The 16,189-nt window shown below is 39.0% G+C and overlaps 1 protein-coding gene across 3 annotated transcripts in view; it reads right to left on the bottom strand.

Annotated features, from left to right (window-relative positions):
- Positions 1 to 3,979: 3,979 nt before the first annotated feature.
- Positions 3,980 to 16,189, bottom strand: part of SPATA18 (spermatogenesis associated 18) — a 46,440-nt gene continuing 34,230 nt past the window's right edge. For 2 of the 3 annotated variants that reach the window (XM_019962735.2, XM_019962736.2), the window contains 4 exons: positions 12,657 to 12,780; positions 9,292 to 9,375; positions 6,978 to 7,023; positions 3,980 to 6,706 (listed from right to left, as the gene is read on the bottom strand). In XM_019962735.2, coding sequence (XP_019818294.2) covers positions 6,699 to 6,706; positions 6,978 to 7,023; positions 9,292 to 9,375; positions 12,657 to 12,780 — 262 coding nt within the window. In that variant the 3' untranslated portion in view covers positions 3,980 to 6,698. Of the gene's footprint in view, positions 6,707 to 6,977; positions 7,024 to 9,291; positions 9,376 to 12,606; positions 12,781 to 16,189 lie in introns of all 3 variants that reach the window. The other variant, XR_011567192.1, reaches the window with a different exon arrangement.

Genomic DNA, 16,189 nt, shown 5'->3' with positions numbered 1-16,189 from the left:
CTCTTTCATCGATTCATAATTACATTAAAGTTTAGGTACCTGTTTGTAAGAAGTGTAAATGGATTTTCACTAGAGAGATTAACTTGGAAAACAAAAGCCTGAAAAAGAAAACAGAAGAGAACAAGAGAGAGAAAATAGAAGTGAAGGTTAAGGTATAACATGTAAGGGATTAAAGGAGAAACATGGAATGCTGGAAAAGCAACACTGACATAAACACTGAGTTCAAGGGAATCTTACTTTATGATACAATTTATAGAAGGGTGAAAAAAACAAGAGGAAAGGCTAAGCAAAAGTATAAAGATATAGACATAAATAAATAAGAGATTTCCATTCTGAGCCTTTTATTCCATAGTAAATTTATTGGGTGAAAAGTCTGTTTATCTGTGACAAGAGTCAGAATTCTTCCCTCCCTTGTAAAAGCTGATAAAACCTAACTCCTAGTGGTCACAGCATCTGTGATTCTAGAAAACAGTAGGTCTTAGGAAGCATTTCCTGAAATAGGTCTTTCAGAACAGCACCTCTTCAAGAACTCCATGAAGAAAAAGGCTTCCATGGAAAAATAAATTTGGAGAACCTACACGACATTCTCCTTGAAGTTCCCCACAAACAGTAGAAGAGTCAAGGCTCTGAAGAATCCCAGAGAGACGATTTGTGTGAAGACCAGGGAACACATTGCAGGGCTGGGTTCCCTGGTCTAAGACGATGGAAGCAGCCCCAGCATTCATTGCAGAAGGGTCCACTTCATCCAGTGGCACTCAAGATCTTCTGACAACTACAACCTTTTCAAAAATATACTTCACATCACATTGCAAGACATTATTTTGGTTGTTTCACTAAAATTATAGCTTAAACTATACTGAAATGAAGCTTTAACATACTCATTTATCATATTTTTTGTTGCTCACCTAATAGGAGATGGAGTTAGCTGCCTGGCTGACATACTAATTGCCAGTGATATTATGGAAAGTATGATGTTCATTCTGGCAACATTAAGAGAAAATTTTTGAGGATGAAATTACCCAATCACATTGCATTTGAAAGAAGAAAATTCATTCCTGCCTCATTTTCAAGGCCCCTATTCACTCACTGCGTTAAGGCTTCACCGCTTTGGTATTTAAATGGCATATATTGAATGTCACTTATCCATATGGCCCCTGGACTCATATTTCAATGATCTAATGCAGTTTGGAATACTAGTTTCTTAGAATCTCTATAACACATTACCCTTAATTGTAGGTATGATATTATTTAAAGTCACACTACTAAGAAGTCTTTCATTTGACTCAAAATGTATAGAATGCTATTGGCAGCAATCTGCCTCATGAAGGATCCACAGGGTGCCTAAAAGTGAATTATAATGGTCCGCAACTTGCCTCGTTTTTTAGGAATATAGTAGGTGGAACACAAAGTAGGGGAACAAGAAGTGTTAGACGGATCTCTGAGCCCCTCTCCCCACACTCATTTTATTGTTCATGATGATCTTAGGATTATAGTTTCAGTGTATACCTGTTAAAAGACTAATTCACCTGTGGATGACATAAACTGAGTTACATTCTCTCATGAAGTTCACCATGCTTCTCCTATTGTGGTAGGAGAAGTTCTTGCATAACTTTCTTGTATATAGATATTTGTCCTCAAATTAATTCAATTGATATGTAGCTCTCTTTTAAATTTACTCTACTGACTTATTTTTCTCTTTCTTCCATCATATATGCTATGACAGGAAAAACAAAGGAATGTAATTGAACATGACATTAAGCTCAGAAGAGCCAGAACCTTGTCTATCAGTGTATCCCTAGCAGTGTATACTGTATCTATCACCCAGGAGAAGCTCATTGAACTTGCGAGTGTATGAATGAAAGAACAAACAAACAAAGCAATAAACAAAAGAAATGATGCAGTAGACCATCGAGGAACAAAAGAAAACATGAACTATTATTTTGAAATAAAAAGCCTTGAAGGAAGACTGTATGGTGAACTTGATGAATGGTTTCCTTACCTTTTTTACAGTGTGGATCACAACAAACTGTGCAAAATTCTTAAAGAGATGGGAATACCAGACCACTCGACCTGTCTCCTGAGAAATCTGTATGCAGGTAAAGAAGCAACAGTTAGGACTGGACATGGAACAACAGACTGGTTCCAAATCGGGAAAGGAGTACATCAAGGCTGTATATTGTCACCCTGCTTATTTAACTTATATGCAGAATACATCATGAGAAATGCAGGGCTGGATGAAGCACAAGCTGGAATCAAGATTGCTGGGAGAATTATCAATAACCTCAGATATGCAGATGACAGAAAGTGAAGAGGAACTAAAGAGCCTCTTGATGAAAGTGAAAGAGGAGAGTGAAAAAGTTGGCTTAAAACTCAACTTTCAGAAAACTAAGATCATGGCACCCAGTCTCATCATTTCATGGCAAATAGATGGGGAAACAATGGAAGCAGTGACAGACTTAATTTTTGGGGGCTCCAAAATCACTGCAGATGGTGACTGCGGCCATGAAATTAAAAGATGCTTGCTCCTTGGAAGAAAAGCTATGACCAACCTAGACAGCAAATTAAAAAACAGAACAAAGATCCATCTAGTCAAAGCTATGGTTTTTCCAGTGGTCATGTATGGATGTGAGTTGGACTATAAAGAAAGCTGAGCGCAGAAGAACTGATGCTTTTGAACTATAGTGTTGGAGAAGACTCTTGAGTCCCTTGGGCTGTAAGGAGATCCAACCAGTCAATCCTAAAGGAAATCAGTCCTGAATATTCATTGGAAGGACTGATGCTGAAGCTGAAACTCCAATACTTTGGCCACCTGATGTGAAGAACTGACTGATTGGAAAAGACCCTGATGCTGGGGAAGATTGAAGGTGGGAAGAGAATGGGACGACAGAGGATGAGATAGTTGGATGGCATCACTGACTCGATGGACATGAGTTTAAGTAAGCCCCAGGAGTTGGTGATGGACAGGGAAGCCTGGCGTGCTGCAGTCCATGGGGTTGCAAAGAGACAGACACCACTGAGAGACTGAACTGAACTGACACCTGGATTCCTTGTGGGGAGCAACTGAAATCATGTGCGTGAAAACTATAAAAACAGTATAGAACTACTCAGGAAGTGTGTCTCGAATATGAAGACAATGAATTGTGAATAAACTAAAGCTGACAATTAAGCTATAGCAAGAACTGCAGCATCACAGAGTCAACCCCAGAGCAGAGGTGCTGCTGATATTTTTTGAGGGCATTTGCAGCCATGGTTCAGGCCTCAGAGAAGGGAGGTAGATGAAGGGAATCTGCAAGGGGAGCATATCATTGCAAAGAACTTATAGGTACAGAAGAATTTTTTTCTTGATTTTATTATTAGAGGTTAAACTGATAATACAATAACTAACATTTACCCAGGTTACAATAAAAGTTTATCATTTTTCAAAGTCACCAAGGTTAAGGTGCATGCCTTGATGAAATGAGTATAGGTCAGCCGCCTTCTGTTTTTGGACCCTTTCCACAAATTATTCTAGACTAACTGTCAGGCCCCATGCAGTTACAGTTCAAATCAAAGACTTGGGAAATGGCAAGCGGCCTGACATGATACAGAGCAAATAAACTGAGTACATACAACATTTTTCCCAACCAGGTGCATTCCCACATTTCAGTCCTAAAAAAATTCTGATATGTAGGCATTCTCATTACTTAGTGAGATTTTAGAAAAGACCTTTTAGCCCATAACACAAAGTAATTGATTTATGGTTTTAATATACACCAGCTTTGCCAGGCATGTATTTACTATGCAAATCAAGGCACTGCCGTAAGTTATTATTCAAGACTTCACCAAGAGTTGTTCACCATTTCAGAAAACCCCTGGCATCAGTGTTTCTGACGTCACCAATACAACACACACTGATCTGCATTTGTAGCTGGTAATTCTACATACAGGTGCAAGTGTCTGATGACTTCACTGTATCTTCTAGGATCATTATACCCAAGCCTTTTCGTTGAAATACATTCTTTTATTAAAATACATTATTAAAATACATTTATTGAAATACATTGTTTTATTAAAAATTTCCCTTTTTTCTGTTTATATTACAGCTTGAGTACTGTATCCACTGTTTAAAAGCATATATGCCTATAATCATACTAATTTTGAACTTCATTTCAAAATAGCCAGAATACATATTATGAAAGGAGGCACTGAGTCTGGGAGGGCTGACAGAACTACCGATCCCATCCACCTGCTTCAGTGAAACTGAGGCTCAGAGAGGTGCAGTAACTTGCTTCAGGCCACCAAGCAAGCTGAGGACCAAGTCAAAACTGGATCTGCCTGGACACTGAGCTCTTCTATCAGCACTGGGCCCTGCCTCAAAATGATGACTACACAAATGCAGAGGGGAGAACAATTAAGCTTGCACTTCAGAATAAATTGGTGGCTCAGACTGTAAAGAATCTGCCTGCAACGTGGGAGACCCAGGTTTGATCCCTGGGTCAGGAAGATCCCCTGGAGGAGGGCATGGCAACCCACTCCAGTATTCTTGCCTGGAGAATCCACGGACAGAGGAGCCTGGTGAGCTCCAGTCCATGGGGTCACAAAGAGTCGGACACGACTGAGTGACTAACACTTCCACTTTCACTTTCAGAATAAATTGGTGACCATTAGACCAAGGGGTGGAGGCTAGAGAGGTCTCTCCCTTGCCTGTGTCCCAACACAAGAGACAGATGCTTTAGAGAAGTTTTCCTTTTTGTTATCTGAGGGGGTTTTCATTTTGTTTTTTATTTGTTTTCACCTAAATAGCCCCAGCTGCTGGTTCTGGCTGAACTTATGCGAACTGAGCTGTGACCAATTTGGCGCTTCTCTCTAAAAGGCACAAGGCAAAAGTTGCTGTTTTCGAAGCTTGCATTTAAAGACGGCATTAAAATGGACAAAAAAAAAAGCAAAAACAACATTACTTATCATTCCATCAAGAGCTTGAACTTCTTCAACAGTACTTCACAGTGAAGAAATCAAGGGACAGACGTTCTATTTAAAAGCTACAAATGGTTCCCTTAGCTTTTAGCCTTGAGTTTCAGTTTCAGTCAGATGGAGTTCTTTTTTTCTTTTTAAGATTTAAAAAAAACTTTTTCTTCTTTAGTACATTTTTCTAAATTGAATTTTTCACACAGCAAAAATCAAAAATAGTGCTATTTTATTTTTTAATTGTTTAGCATAGCTAAATGTCATGTATTAATCAGCTATTCAATGAGAACTCTTCTGCATTTCAGGCATGTCCCTTTCTTTATTTTTTTAATGGAAACACATTTCATTTTAGATACAGCAGTGTGTACAAGTCAATCCCAAACTCCTAATCTATCCCTCCCCCTCCCCACCCTTCTCCCAGTGTAACCATAAATCTGTTCTGTAAGTCTGGTGAGTCTGTTTCTGCTTTGTAAATAAGTTCATTTGTATCATTTTTTAGGTTCCATGTGTAAGCAATATCACACAATGTTTATCTTTCTGTCTGACTTACCTCACTTAGCATATGGTAATCTGCAAGTCCACCCGTGTTACTACAAATGGCATTCGTTCATTCTTTTAATGCCTGGGTAGTATTCCATTGAATGTATGTACCAGTCTCCTTTACCCATTCATCTGTTGATGTATACTAAGGTTGCTTCCATGTCTTGGCTGTTGTAAATAGTGCTGCTATGAACACTGGGGTGCATGTGTCCTTTCGAATACATGTTTTTCACTGGTTGGATGCCTAAGAGTGGGATTGCTGGGTTATATCGGTAGCTCTATTTTTACTTTCTTAAGGAACCTCCATACTGTTCTCCATAGTGACTGCATCAGTCTACATTCCCACCATCGGTGTCAGATGGAGTTCTTAGGAGATCTGAGTTTATAACCAACTAAGCAGAATAGGTAAAAGATGTCAGAATGTCAGGTAGCTTTTATATTTAACATGTACATTAAAACTGCATTCAGAAACATTCCCAGGAGATAAACACAAGGTAACTAACATAATCTCCAAGTTAGCTCCTACCCAAATCACCACTCCACATTTATGAAACAAGGGAACTCTCTCAAGTAGGTAGCTTCAACCAACAGTGCTGAACTAAACCAAACGGGGCACTTCACTCCACAGTAGGAAAATAGAAGACAACCAATGAACTATACTTTCCTAAGTCATCATCGTGTACATGTAGCCTGACGTCCCTGTTATGCTATAAGTTCCCCAACTTGAGACTGGGGCTCTCTTCCAAGTCCCCAAAGAAAATAAAAACACCCCAGATTGTTTCCCAGCTAAATCTAAAACCAGCAATTATAATATTTATGATCACTCTGCAAATTGAAACGACTCTTCTTGTCTTTTGGACATAGCACAGTAAAAGTTTTTCACTTAAGTTGTTATAAAAGAGCCTTGTGTTTCAGATTGAGAATCCTGAACCTGTATAATGGACTTTGCTTCAAATGAATATGATCCTAAACACCTAGGCAATAGTTTTTATCAAATTAATGGAATCTGTATCTATAAAAATAAAATAAAATGCAATGTATCTGCAGTTACAAATGCACTAAGCCAAAACATTTAACTCTCTGTGTGAAGTGATACACAGAAGTGCCTTGTCACATTAGCTTAAGTGAGGTCTGAGGCAACACAGCAGACAGGTGGAAGAGCTGGGTAAGCTGGCCATTGGAGTATCCTGGGCAGAGGAAAATGGCTGGTGGTTTTAAAACCCTAGGGAGAAAAAGAAAGGACTCATTATTATGGTTGATTTTTTAGACTTTCTTTTGAGAAGACCTAAACAAAAGATGGGTGGTTAATCCAAGTTTGAAAGTGAAAATGTTAGTCGCTCAGTCGTGTCCAACTCTTTGGGACCCTATGGACCTTATGGACTGTAGCCTGCCAGTCTCCAGGAAGCAAAACATTCATATTGCTGCTCCATGCTGAGTACTAAGAGAAGCATTAAAAAACAGAAACCTTGCTCCACCTAGACAATCCCACTTACTTGGCAATCCACATCTTATTGGAGAAGGACTCCGGCTTCGAGATATCTGGAAAATATAAAAGTGTAATGAGAATTACACAGTAGATGAAGCTCAAACAATGAATCGTTTTGATGTTTTTTCCGTAAATCCAGCTAAACAGTTGCTCTGAAGCAGTTTAGAGCTATGGTGGCTTTGCCCTGAAGTTTTTGCCCTATGATTCCTTTAGCATGTATACTCAACTTAGCTTAAATTATTTATTATTAATTAAAAGCTGGGCTCAATGGCCTGGGTTTTGTTGGCTTTTGTGGTGGTGGTTGTTAACAGTTGCTAAACATTTTTTGAGATTGGATGCTCACTGGCCATACTGAATTCCATGACTTCCAGAAGGTATTATTATAATTATGAAGATTAATTAAGGCTAAAATTATCAAACAGTCTCTGGCACATCCTTTATATGAATTATCTCATGTGTCCAAAATGCTGCCTATTAAAGGGAGTCCCTGGGAAGCCAGAAAATACTCACATGTCAAATCTCACCTTTGCTTTCAATGAGCAAAAGCCAGCTATCCCAGTTACCTACAAGCCTGACACGGCTCAGAAATAATTGACTGCAGGCATCATTCTTACTCTGAGCTTTCACTTTAAATAGACACTAGCAAAGATAGAGGCTGCTCTGCCTATGAAATCTCAAACAAGTCAATCAGATTAACCAAAAATATTTGTACCAGTCTTATTGTAAGGAGATGATGGCAGAAAGGGACAGAATTTTGGCAATAGTTTCACCTTTGAGAATGCATTTATTCTTATAAAAAGTTTTAAGTTTGTTTACCCGGGGGACAAAAGAAAGAGAGAGGAAGGGCTCAAACATGTATAGGTAGTTGTCACAGAGGGACGCTGCCCATTGATAAATCTTCCAGTCAGTGTCCAGAGTTAAAATGTGTCGTGACTATAAGGACAAGTGGCTAATATTGCTCTTGCTTCTGATATAACACTTCCTCTTAGGATGAGGAGAATTTTTATTCTTCCAGTACAAAACTCATAAGATGTCTCTTTATCAGCCCATTAAGTGTACAATCCTTTTGCTTTTACCTATGGTAAATATTTATTCAGCAATAAGGATAATTAAGTTATATTAAAATCTGCAAGCGCAGAAGAACCATATCTGACACGCCTTTGCATTCTCAGGCCATTTTATTCCTATGGATAGTCTTCCCCAACCCATAAAAACTCTGTAAGATCATATACCACCTCCCCCATGAACCAAATCCAGAGGGAATCACTGCCTCCTCTAACAGCTTTAGTACATGGTGCCTCTTTCATGGACTCTATCATATACCACTTTCAGTTACTTTGTTTAAATCATACTGATCTTCCCATACTGATCTTCCTATTGAAACCCATTCAGGAAAGAGAACATGTTTTAATTATTTTTGTGTTGCCCCTCTCCTCCTAGTCTAGCATCCACACGGTACAGAAGAAATGTTTGATAAGAACTTTATTAAACATAATGTTTTGCTGAGAAGGGTTTAGAAGTGTAGGGGGCTAGAGTTGCATCACTAGAGATAATTTCAGAGAAATGGAGCCTTGACAAATGCGATCCTCCTTCTTCACCACTCTCCCCAAAACTAGGTTGAACAAATATTCAAAGAATTTTTATTTGAAGGAAAAGCAAATTGTTAGCCTATCTGGTATCCACATGTCTTAGTCCAGACACGTATTAAAAAGGCATTAACTAAATATTATGACTGAATGAGTGAACAGTGGTGATTCATAATAATGTTAGGTTTGGGGGATGTTATCACCACAGTCTTCAGAAGTGTTTTTGCTTTTTTTTTTTTTCTTTGACAGACTTATTAGTAATCCTAAGAACAAATATGCAAGACTAATCTTAATTCTTCCTACTTTGAAATTTGGAGGAAAATCAATACCTGCAATTCCCTTTATACAGTATTGAAATCCAGATCATTTGAGCAACTTCTCCAAGCTCATACAAGAAGTTCTAGAGGAACCAGGGACTGGTGTGTGCAGAGATCAGTTGACTAAGATGTCCCATTCTCTGTTCAGAAAACTGATAGATAACTAATAGCCCATTTTCATTTAAAGATAAAAATAAAGCAATAAAACGCCTAATAAATAAAAAAAAATAACTACCTCTATTTCCTTCTTTCTAGAATGATAAATTCCTTAGCCCAAGATCAGATAGAAATTAACCTAAGGTGACTACAGCAGGTTCTCTTTCTACCTCCAGACTTACCATCACCTCTTTTATAGGTAACTGTGGATGAAAAAATACATACGATGATTTTGTGTAAAAACAATGAGACAGATACATACCATGCCTAAACCAATACGGGTACGAGGGCAGATAGGGCTTAAACTCCTGCTTCGACATCGACTTACAGATCGCACTGAATTCCACTGGGAAAAAAAAGAAAGAAAGAAAAATAGTCAGTGGTTTGTAAGAGCCCATGTGGCTTAAAACAATACTTATATCCCATAGAATGTACAAGAAATTTTCTGACATGATTACACTTGCCTGGTACTGGTCATCAGCATGAGGTGCACTAATTTCTTATAGCTGCACAATATTTGACAATAATTCTAGGATATTTCTCAATAAAATCTCCTTACAATGAACTTTGGGATATCCAAATTCTTGGTGCTAATGGAACTGTTGCAAGAAGGGAGACCCCTTCCAGGGCCTGAAACTGGGCTCTTGTCTAACACTCGGAAATGAATTGTCCGAGGAGACACATGAGTTGACAAAGCAAGAGATTTTATTGGGAAAGGGCACCCGGGTGGAGGGCAGTAGGGTAAGGGAACCCAGGAGAACAGCTCTGCCATGTGGCTCACAGTCTTGGGTTTTATGGTGATGGGATTAGTTTCCAGGTTGTCTTTAGCCAATCATTCTGACTCAAGAGTCTTTCCTGGTGGTGCAAGCCTTGTTCAGCCAAGATGGATGCCAGAGAGGAGGATTCTGGGAGGTGGTCGGACATGTGGTGTCTCCTTTTGACCTTTCCCGAACTCTTCCATTTGGTGGTGGCTTATTAGTTCCATGTTCCTTACCAGGACCTCCTGTCATAAAACAACGCATGCAAATGGTTACTATGGTGCCTGGTCAGGGTGGGCGGTTTCAGTCAGTGTGCTTCCCCTAACAACTCTCCCCTGAGAGACTTCATACTCAAGGTACTTCTTGGGAATTGGGGCGGAGGTCTTTCTTCTGTAACTTCTTCCTGCTGTGCATGGGCGTAGGCCTGCCTAGCAGAGCAGAAGTCTCTCTCTACCTGATCTAAGTCAAGGTATTTTTTGCCTAAAACCAGCATTCACCCTTGTAATAGCAGCAATTTAGTTCAAAACTGTTGGCTCCTCTCAGAGATGAAATAGAAAGGGGCCAAACAGGAGACCTAACAGGATGGTCATCTCTGGTCCCTAGAAACATTTGGGGTGAGGTCTGCAGGGTTTGTGACTTTTTTATTTTTTATTTTTTAGATTGATTGGTTTTTTAGATTGATTGCATGAGTTGTTTTATGACAGGAGGTCCTGGTAAGGAACATGGAGCTAATAAGCCACCACCAAATGGAAGAGTTTGGGAAAGGTTAAAAGGAGACACCACATGTCTGACCACCTCCCAGAATCCTCCTCTCTGGCATCCATCCTTGTTCTTGGCTGAACAAGGCTTGCACCTCCAGGAAAGACTCTTGAGTCAGAATGATTGGCTAAAGACAACCTGGAAACTAATCCCATCACCATAAAACCCAAGACTGTGAGCCACATGGCAGAGCTGTTCTCCTGGGTTCCCTTACCCTACTGCCCTCCACCCGGGTGCCCTTTCCCAATAAAATCTCTTGCTTTGTCAACTCATGTGTCTCCTCGGACAATTCATTTCCGAGTGTTAGACAAGAGCCCAGTTTCAGGCCCTGGAAGGGGTCCCCCTTCCTACAACAGAACTCTGTTTTGATGCAGAAGCTGTTAGAAATTACGTTCAAGTTTCCAAGTGTTGGAGACTGTAAGCTCCATGTGGGCAGGAATTTGCGGCTGTTTTGTTCATTGCTGGATCCCAAGCACCTAAACAGAGTGCTTGGGTCATAAACAACTACCAAATAAAATGAATTAATGAGTGAGTGCATGAGTGAATCACCACTGTGGACCTTCTACTCTCTAACTAAATCAAGGCTCAAAAAAGAAAACTCTATTTTCTACAATGAGATTTTACTAGTCAAAGTCTTCTTATCAGATCCTTTCATTCAACCCTTTCCTTTTCTGCTTTTGATTTTAGGGTATTTTCTTTAAGTTTGGGAGTTTCAACTTGGGTAAATACTGATGGTGCACTTAAGGAGAGAGACAAAGGAAGTTAAAAGGCAATTGCTATTTGATGTAGAACATAGAAATAGTGGCTCCTCCCCTTCCAAACTATACTGCAGACAGTCTACATTAAGAGTTTCTTAACAAAGGGTGATTGTTTTAAGGGCAAGAAGCAGTTTTATGAGCTTACTTCATGTGAGCATGTGCAATTCTCAAGTCAACACAACCAATTTCTACAGCCTCAGTTTCCATAGCACAGAATAGTTCACTGAGATACTATTTGCTCTAGTGAGATGTTTAAGCTGCAAAAACCCTTTTCTTAAGTTCTTTTAAAATATACTACTCTGCTTCTCACGCTCTGCATGTGAAAAGCTGCCATGAAACACTTCCTGTCTTCTCCAAGTCAAAGAGAACAGGAACTGAGACCACTCAGATGGTGGCTTTGCTCTGGACCCAGGAGCTTCTCTCCAGAATTCACTTACCTCCTTCTAGGAAGGGCAGGGTAAAACTCCATAATGGGAAACGTGCTGAATATCCAAGCATCCACAGCAACCAGTTCCAACACCCATTCCCCACCTTAGCACACACATGTTCACACACTTGCATACCTAATATTCCACTTTGAAGGCTTTCCAATTATTTGACATGTTCAAAGCATTCTACAGCTGATGTATATAGGAAACTGATTGACTACTCTCTCCCCACCTCCTCTGCCCTCTTTTTCTCCATCCCTCCCCTCCTTACACATCATACCAAGGAGAGAAAAACAGGACACGTTCCACACAGGACATATTTCCAAACAGAGAACTGTCGATAAAATTTGACCGTGTTCTGAAAGTTAATCAATCACTTTTAAATGCTTAGAATTATAGAATGCCTCCAACAGGTGAGCTCGAAGGCTTTGCCTTTATAATAGCATACTATTTATAAGATGAAGAAGGCAACTAGAACCAGTTCTATCTTATAAAGAGGCTTTCCAGGTGGCTCAGTGGTAAAGAATGACCTGCCAAGGAAGGAAATGTGGGTTCAATCCCTGGGTCGGGAAGATCCCCTGGAGGAGGAAATGGCAAGCACTCCAGTATTCTTGCCTGGGATGTCCCAGAAGAGCCTGGTGGGCCATGGGGTGGTAAAGAGTCAGACATGACTTAGCAACTAAACCACCTCCATCTTACAAATAAAGCAATAGACAAAGAAAAGACTGCCAGGAAATTCTGAAGACTCATGAGTCAAAGAAAAGAATCTGTTTTTTCACAACCAGTCCCATTCCTCTCCTTTGTATGAAATCTTATCAAACAACCCTTATGAACTTCTCTTATACAATCTTTGGGTTTTTAAACATTCTCGAACTTGTGAATCAAACACTTGGGATGAATTGTCACTACACAAGGCCACCGTACAAAAGCCCCTCTCCTGGTGACAGCTTCTCCCTTCATGATGACACAGTCATTCTCCATGAGAGCGGGCCACACATGATAGAAGACCAAGGGAGCCGTGAAATCAGAGTCATAGCTTCGACGGTACCTGTTATGAACACACAAAAGAACAAGAAAGAGAGGTTAAGCAGTTATGTAACCTAACCGGGAGGGGAGGGTCATCAGTGTAAAATTCTCATCTTTTATTCTGCTCAAACCTGGATAAATATGGATTCCGATTCTATTATTAAAGAGACAGTTGTGGGCTCCTAGAATAGGAACCAGTTATAACAAGGACCCAACATGAGCTCACTAAGAAAAAGTCATGTCATAGAGAACAGACTGGGGTTGCCAAGAGGGAGGAGGTTGGGGGAGGAGTGGAGCGGGAGGCTGCTGTTAGCAGATGCAAAATAGTATATTTAGATGGATAAACAACAGTGTCCTACTGTATAGCACAGGGAACTATATTCAACACCCTATGATAACCATCTGGAAAAGAATATTTTTAAAAAATGTAAATACATATGTATAATTGAATCACTGTGCTGTACAGCAGAAATTAATACAACATTGTGGAAGTCCAATGTGCCATCCATTGCATAATGGAGCAACCCTAACACAACGCTGCAAATCAACTATATTTCAATTAAAAAATTAACATCATGTTGATATGTGGCAAAACCAATACAATATTGTAAAGTTAAAAAAATTTTTTAAAAGTGGGGAAAAAATTAACAATAACAACAACAAAAACTCAAATCATGTCAGACTAATCTTGTTCCTACTCAGGATTACAAGAATTGTAATTCAGGGAAATGCTAGAGATGGAGAGCATCTGAAGTCCCATAAGCCACCTACAAGATTTCTTGTGTTATCTTTGTGGACAAAATAAGAAAAATATAGGTGGATTATTAACTTAAGTAGGTGGATTAGACACTGGTTCAATAATCATGTGCAAAATGGGTAGTTAATGAGTCAACGAGAATGAAGGTGCCCAGGGCTCACTTGCTCGCGCTCTCTCTCTCCCTCTCTCTCAATCCTGGGGTAAGTCAACATGTTCATCAATGACTCCCATGAAATACAGGAAAAATGTTCAAAGGTGGGGAGTGGGTAGGGAAAAAGAAACAGATGAGTGTATCAAGAAAATAGTTCAAGAGGTTGGAACTATAAGCTAAATCTACTAAGATAACAACATAATGTGGACATATATGAGGTCCTACAGTTGAGTCTAAAAAGCATGTAACTGGGTTCAGGAGGGAGGGGACATATGTATACCTATGACTGATTCATGTTGATATATGGCAGAAACCAACACAATATCATAAAGCAATTGTCCTCCAATTAAAAATAAATAAATTTTTAACAAATAAAAAGCATGTGACTGCACAGATGATTGGCTCAATCGCAGTAAAAATAAAAAATTTTTTAAAAACAGGTTTTAGTTGAACTCAAAATGAGCCAACAGTGTTCTATGGCTGGAAAAAAAAGAAAAGAAAAGCTACTATAAATTAGAAGACTTAATGGAGGATAAAAATGGTGATAGCCCCTCTATTCTGGTTAGTTCAAACTTGGGGTTTACGTTCAATGTGGACACTTTTTAAAATTTGTATTTACTTTTAATTGAAGGATAATTGCTTTACTATATTGGTTTGATTTCTTCCATACATCAACATGAACTAGCCATGGGTATACATATGTCCCCTCCCTCTTGAGTCTCCCTCCCACCTCCCACCCTTTCCCACCCCTCTAGGTTGTTACAGAGCCCCAGTTTGAGCCTCATTTACCTTGAGTCATATAGCAAATTTCCACTGGCTCTCTATCTTACATATGGTAGTGTATATGCTTCTATGCTACTCTCTCCATTCATCTCATCCTCTCCTTCCCCCCCCACCCCACCCTTGTCCGTAAGTCTGTTCTTTATGTCTGCATCTCCACTGCTGCCCTGCAAACAGGTTCATCAGTGGCATCTTTCTAGATTCCATATACATGCATTAGTGTATGGTATTTGCTTTTCTTTTTCTGACTTACTTCACTGTATAACATGCTCTAGATTCGTCCACCTCTTTAGAACTGACTCAAATGTGTTCCTTTTTATGACTGAGCAATATTCCATTGTATATATGTAAGTGTGGACACTCTTTTTTTTTAAGGAATACTCAGACAAACATGGAGCACAGACCAAGAGAACCAGTCTAAATGTGAGGTCTCAAAAATCCCTGCAAATGAAAAAAATCTAAAACCATGAGGCTGGAGAAGGATGAGTATTTGATTTCAAATGTGTGAAAGGCTATCAGGGTAAGAATAAAAACAAACAAACAAAAAAAGGTTTAGTCTTGTTCTGTGAAACCCTAGGGTAGAACCAAATAAATTCAGTCATTATTAGGAACTCCAGTCTGAGCTCACAGCCATCCAGGAGGACAGGCCACAGTGCCCCAAGAGACAGCATGTTACAGCAGGTATGTAGACTAAAATGGGTGAATACTTCTCAGTAGTTAGGCAGAAGATCTGAATGGACATTTTTCCGAAGAAGATATACAGATGGCCAACAGATACATGGAAAGATGTTCAACATCATTAATCACAGAGAAATCAAAATCACAATGAGCTATCACCTCACACCTGTTAGAAGAGTTGTTATCAAAAAGATAAGAAGTGCTGGCAAGGATGTGGAGAAAAGGGAACCCTTGTGCCCTATTGATGGGAATGTAAATTGGTATAGCCATTATGAAAAACTGTATGGAGGTTTCTCAAAAAACTAAAAACAGAATTACCATATGATCCAGGAATTCCACTTCTAGATATTTATCCAAAGAAAACTAAACTCTAACTTGAAAAGATACATGCATCCCCATGTTCACTGCAGCATTATTTACAATAGCCAAGATGGACACTTAACTGTTCATTGATGGATTAATGGTTAAAGAAGTTGTAGTATATATACAATGGTATACTATTTAGCTATAAAAAAGAAAACAAAATCTTGCCAATTGAGACAACATGGATGAACCCAAAAGGCATTATGAAATAAGTCAGACAGAGAAAGACAAATATCATACAATCTTACTTATACGTGGAATCTAAAACAAACAAAACCAAGCTCACAGATACAAAGAACAGATTAGTGGTTGTCAGAGGTGCGGGGTGTGCGAAATGGGTTAGAGAGGTCAAAAGGTACAAACTTTCAGTTACAAAATAAGTCATGCAGATGTATAACTGTTAACAATATAGTTAATCATACTGTACTGCAAATTTGAAAGTTGCTTAGAGAATAGATCTTAAAAGTTCTCATTGCAAGAAACAAATTTTTGTAACTATGTATGGTGACAGATGTTAAGTAGACTTTTCACGGTAATCATTTCACAATATATACAAATATAGAATCATGTTGTAGAAGTGAAACTAATATAACACTAAATGTCAATTATACCTCTATAAAAAATTTTAGACAATAAAAAGTAATGCATATTTGTATTTACATAGCACTTTTCTTTTAAAGTGTTCCAGAGTCCAGGTGCTCC

Source organism: Bos indicus, chromosome 6 (assembly GCF_029378745.1).
Source record: "Bos indicus isolate NIAB-ARS_2022 breed Sahiwal x Tharparkar chromosome 6, NIAB-ARS_B.indTharparkar_mat_pri_1.0, whole genome shotgun sequence".
Taxonomy (NCBI): Eukaryota; Metazoa; Chordata; class Mammalia; order Artiodactyla; family Bovidae; genus Bos; species Bos indicus.
The sequence above is the reverse complement of the archived record's forward strand: the minus strand, read 5'-3'. Positions and strand labels throughout refer to the sequence as shown.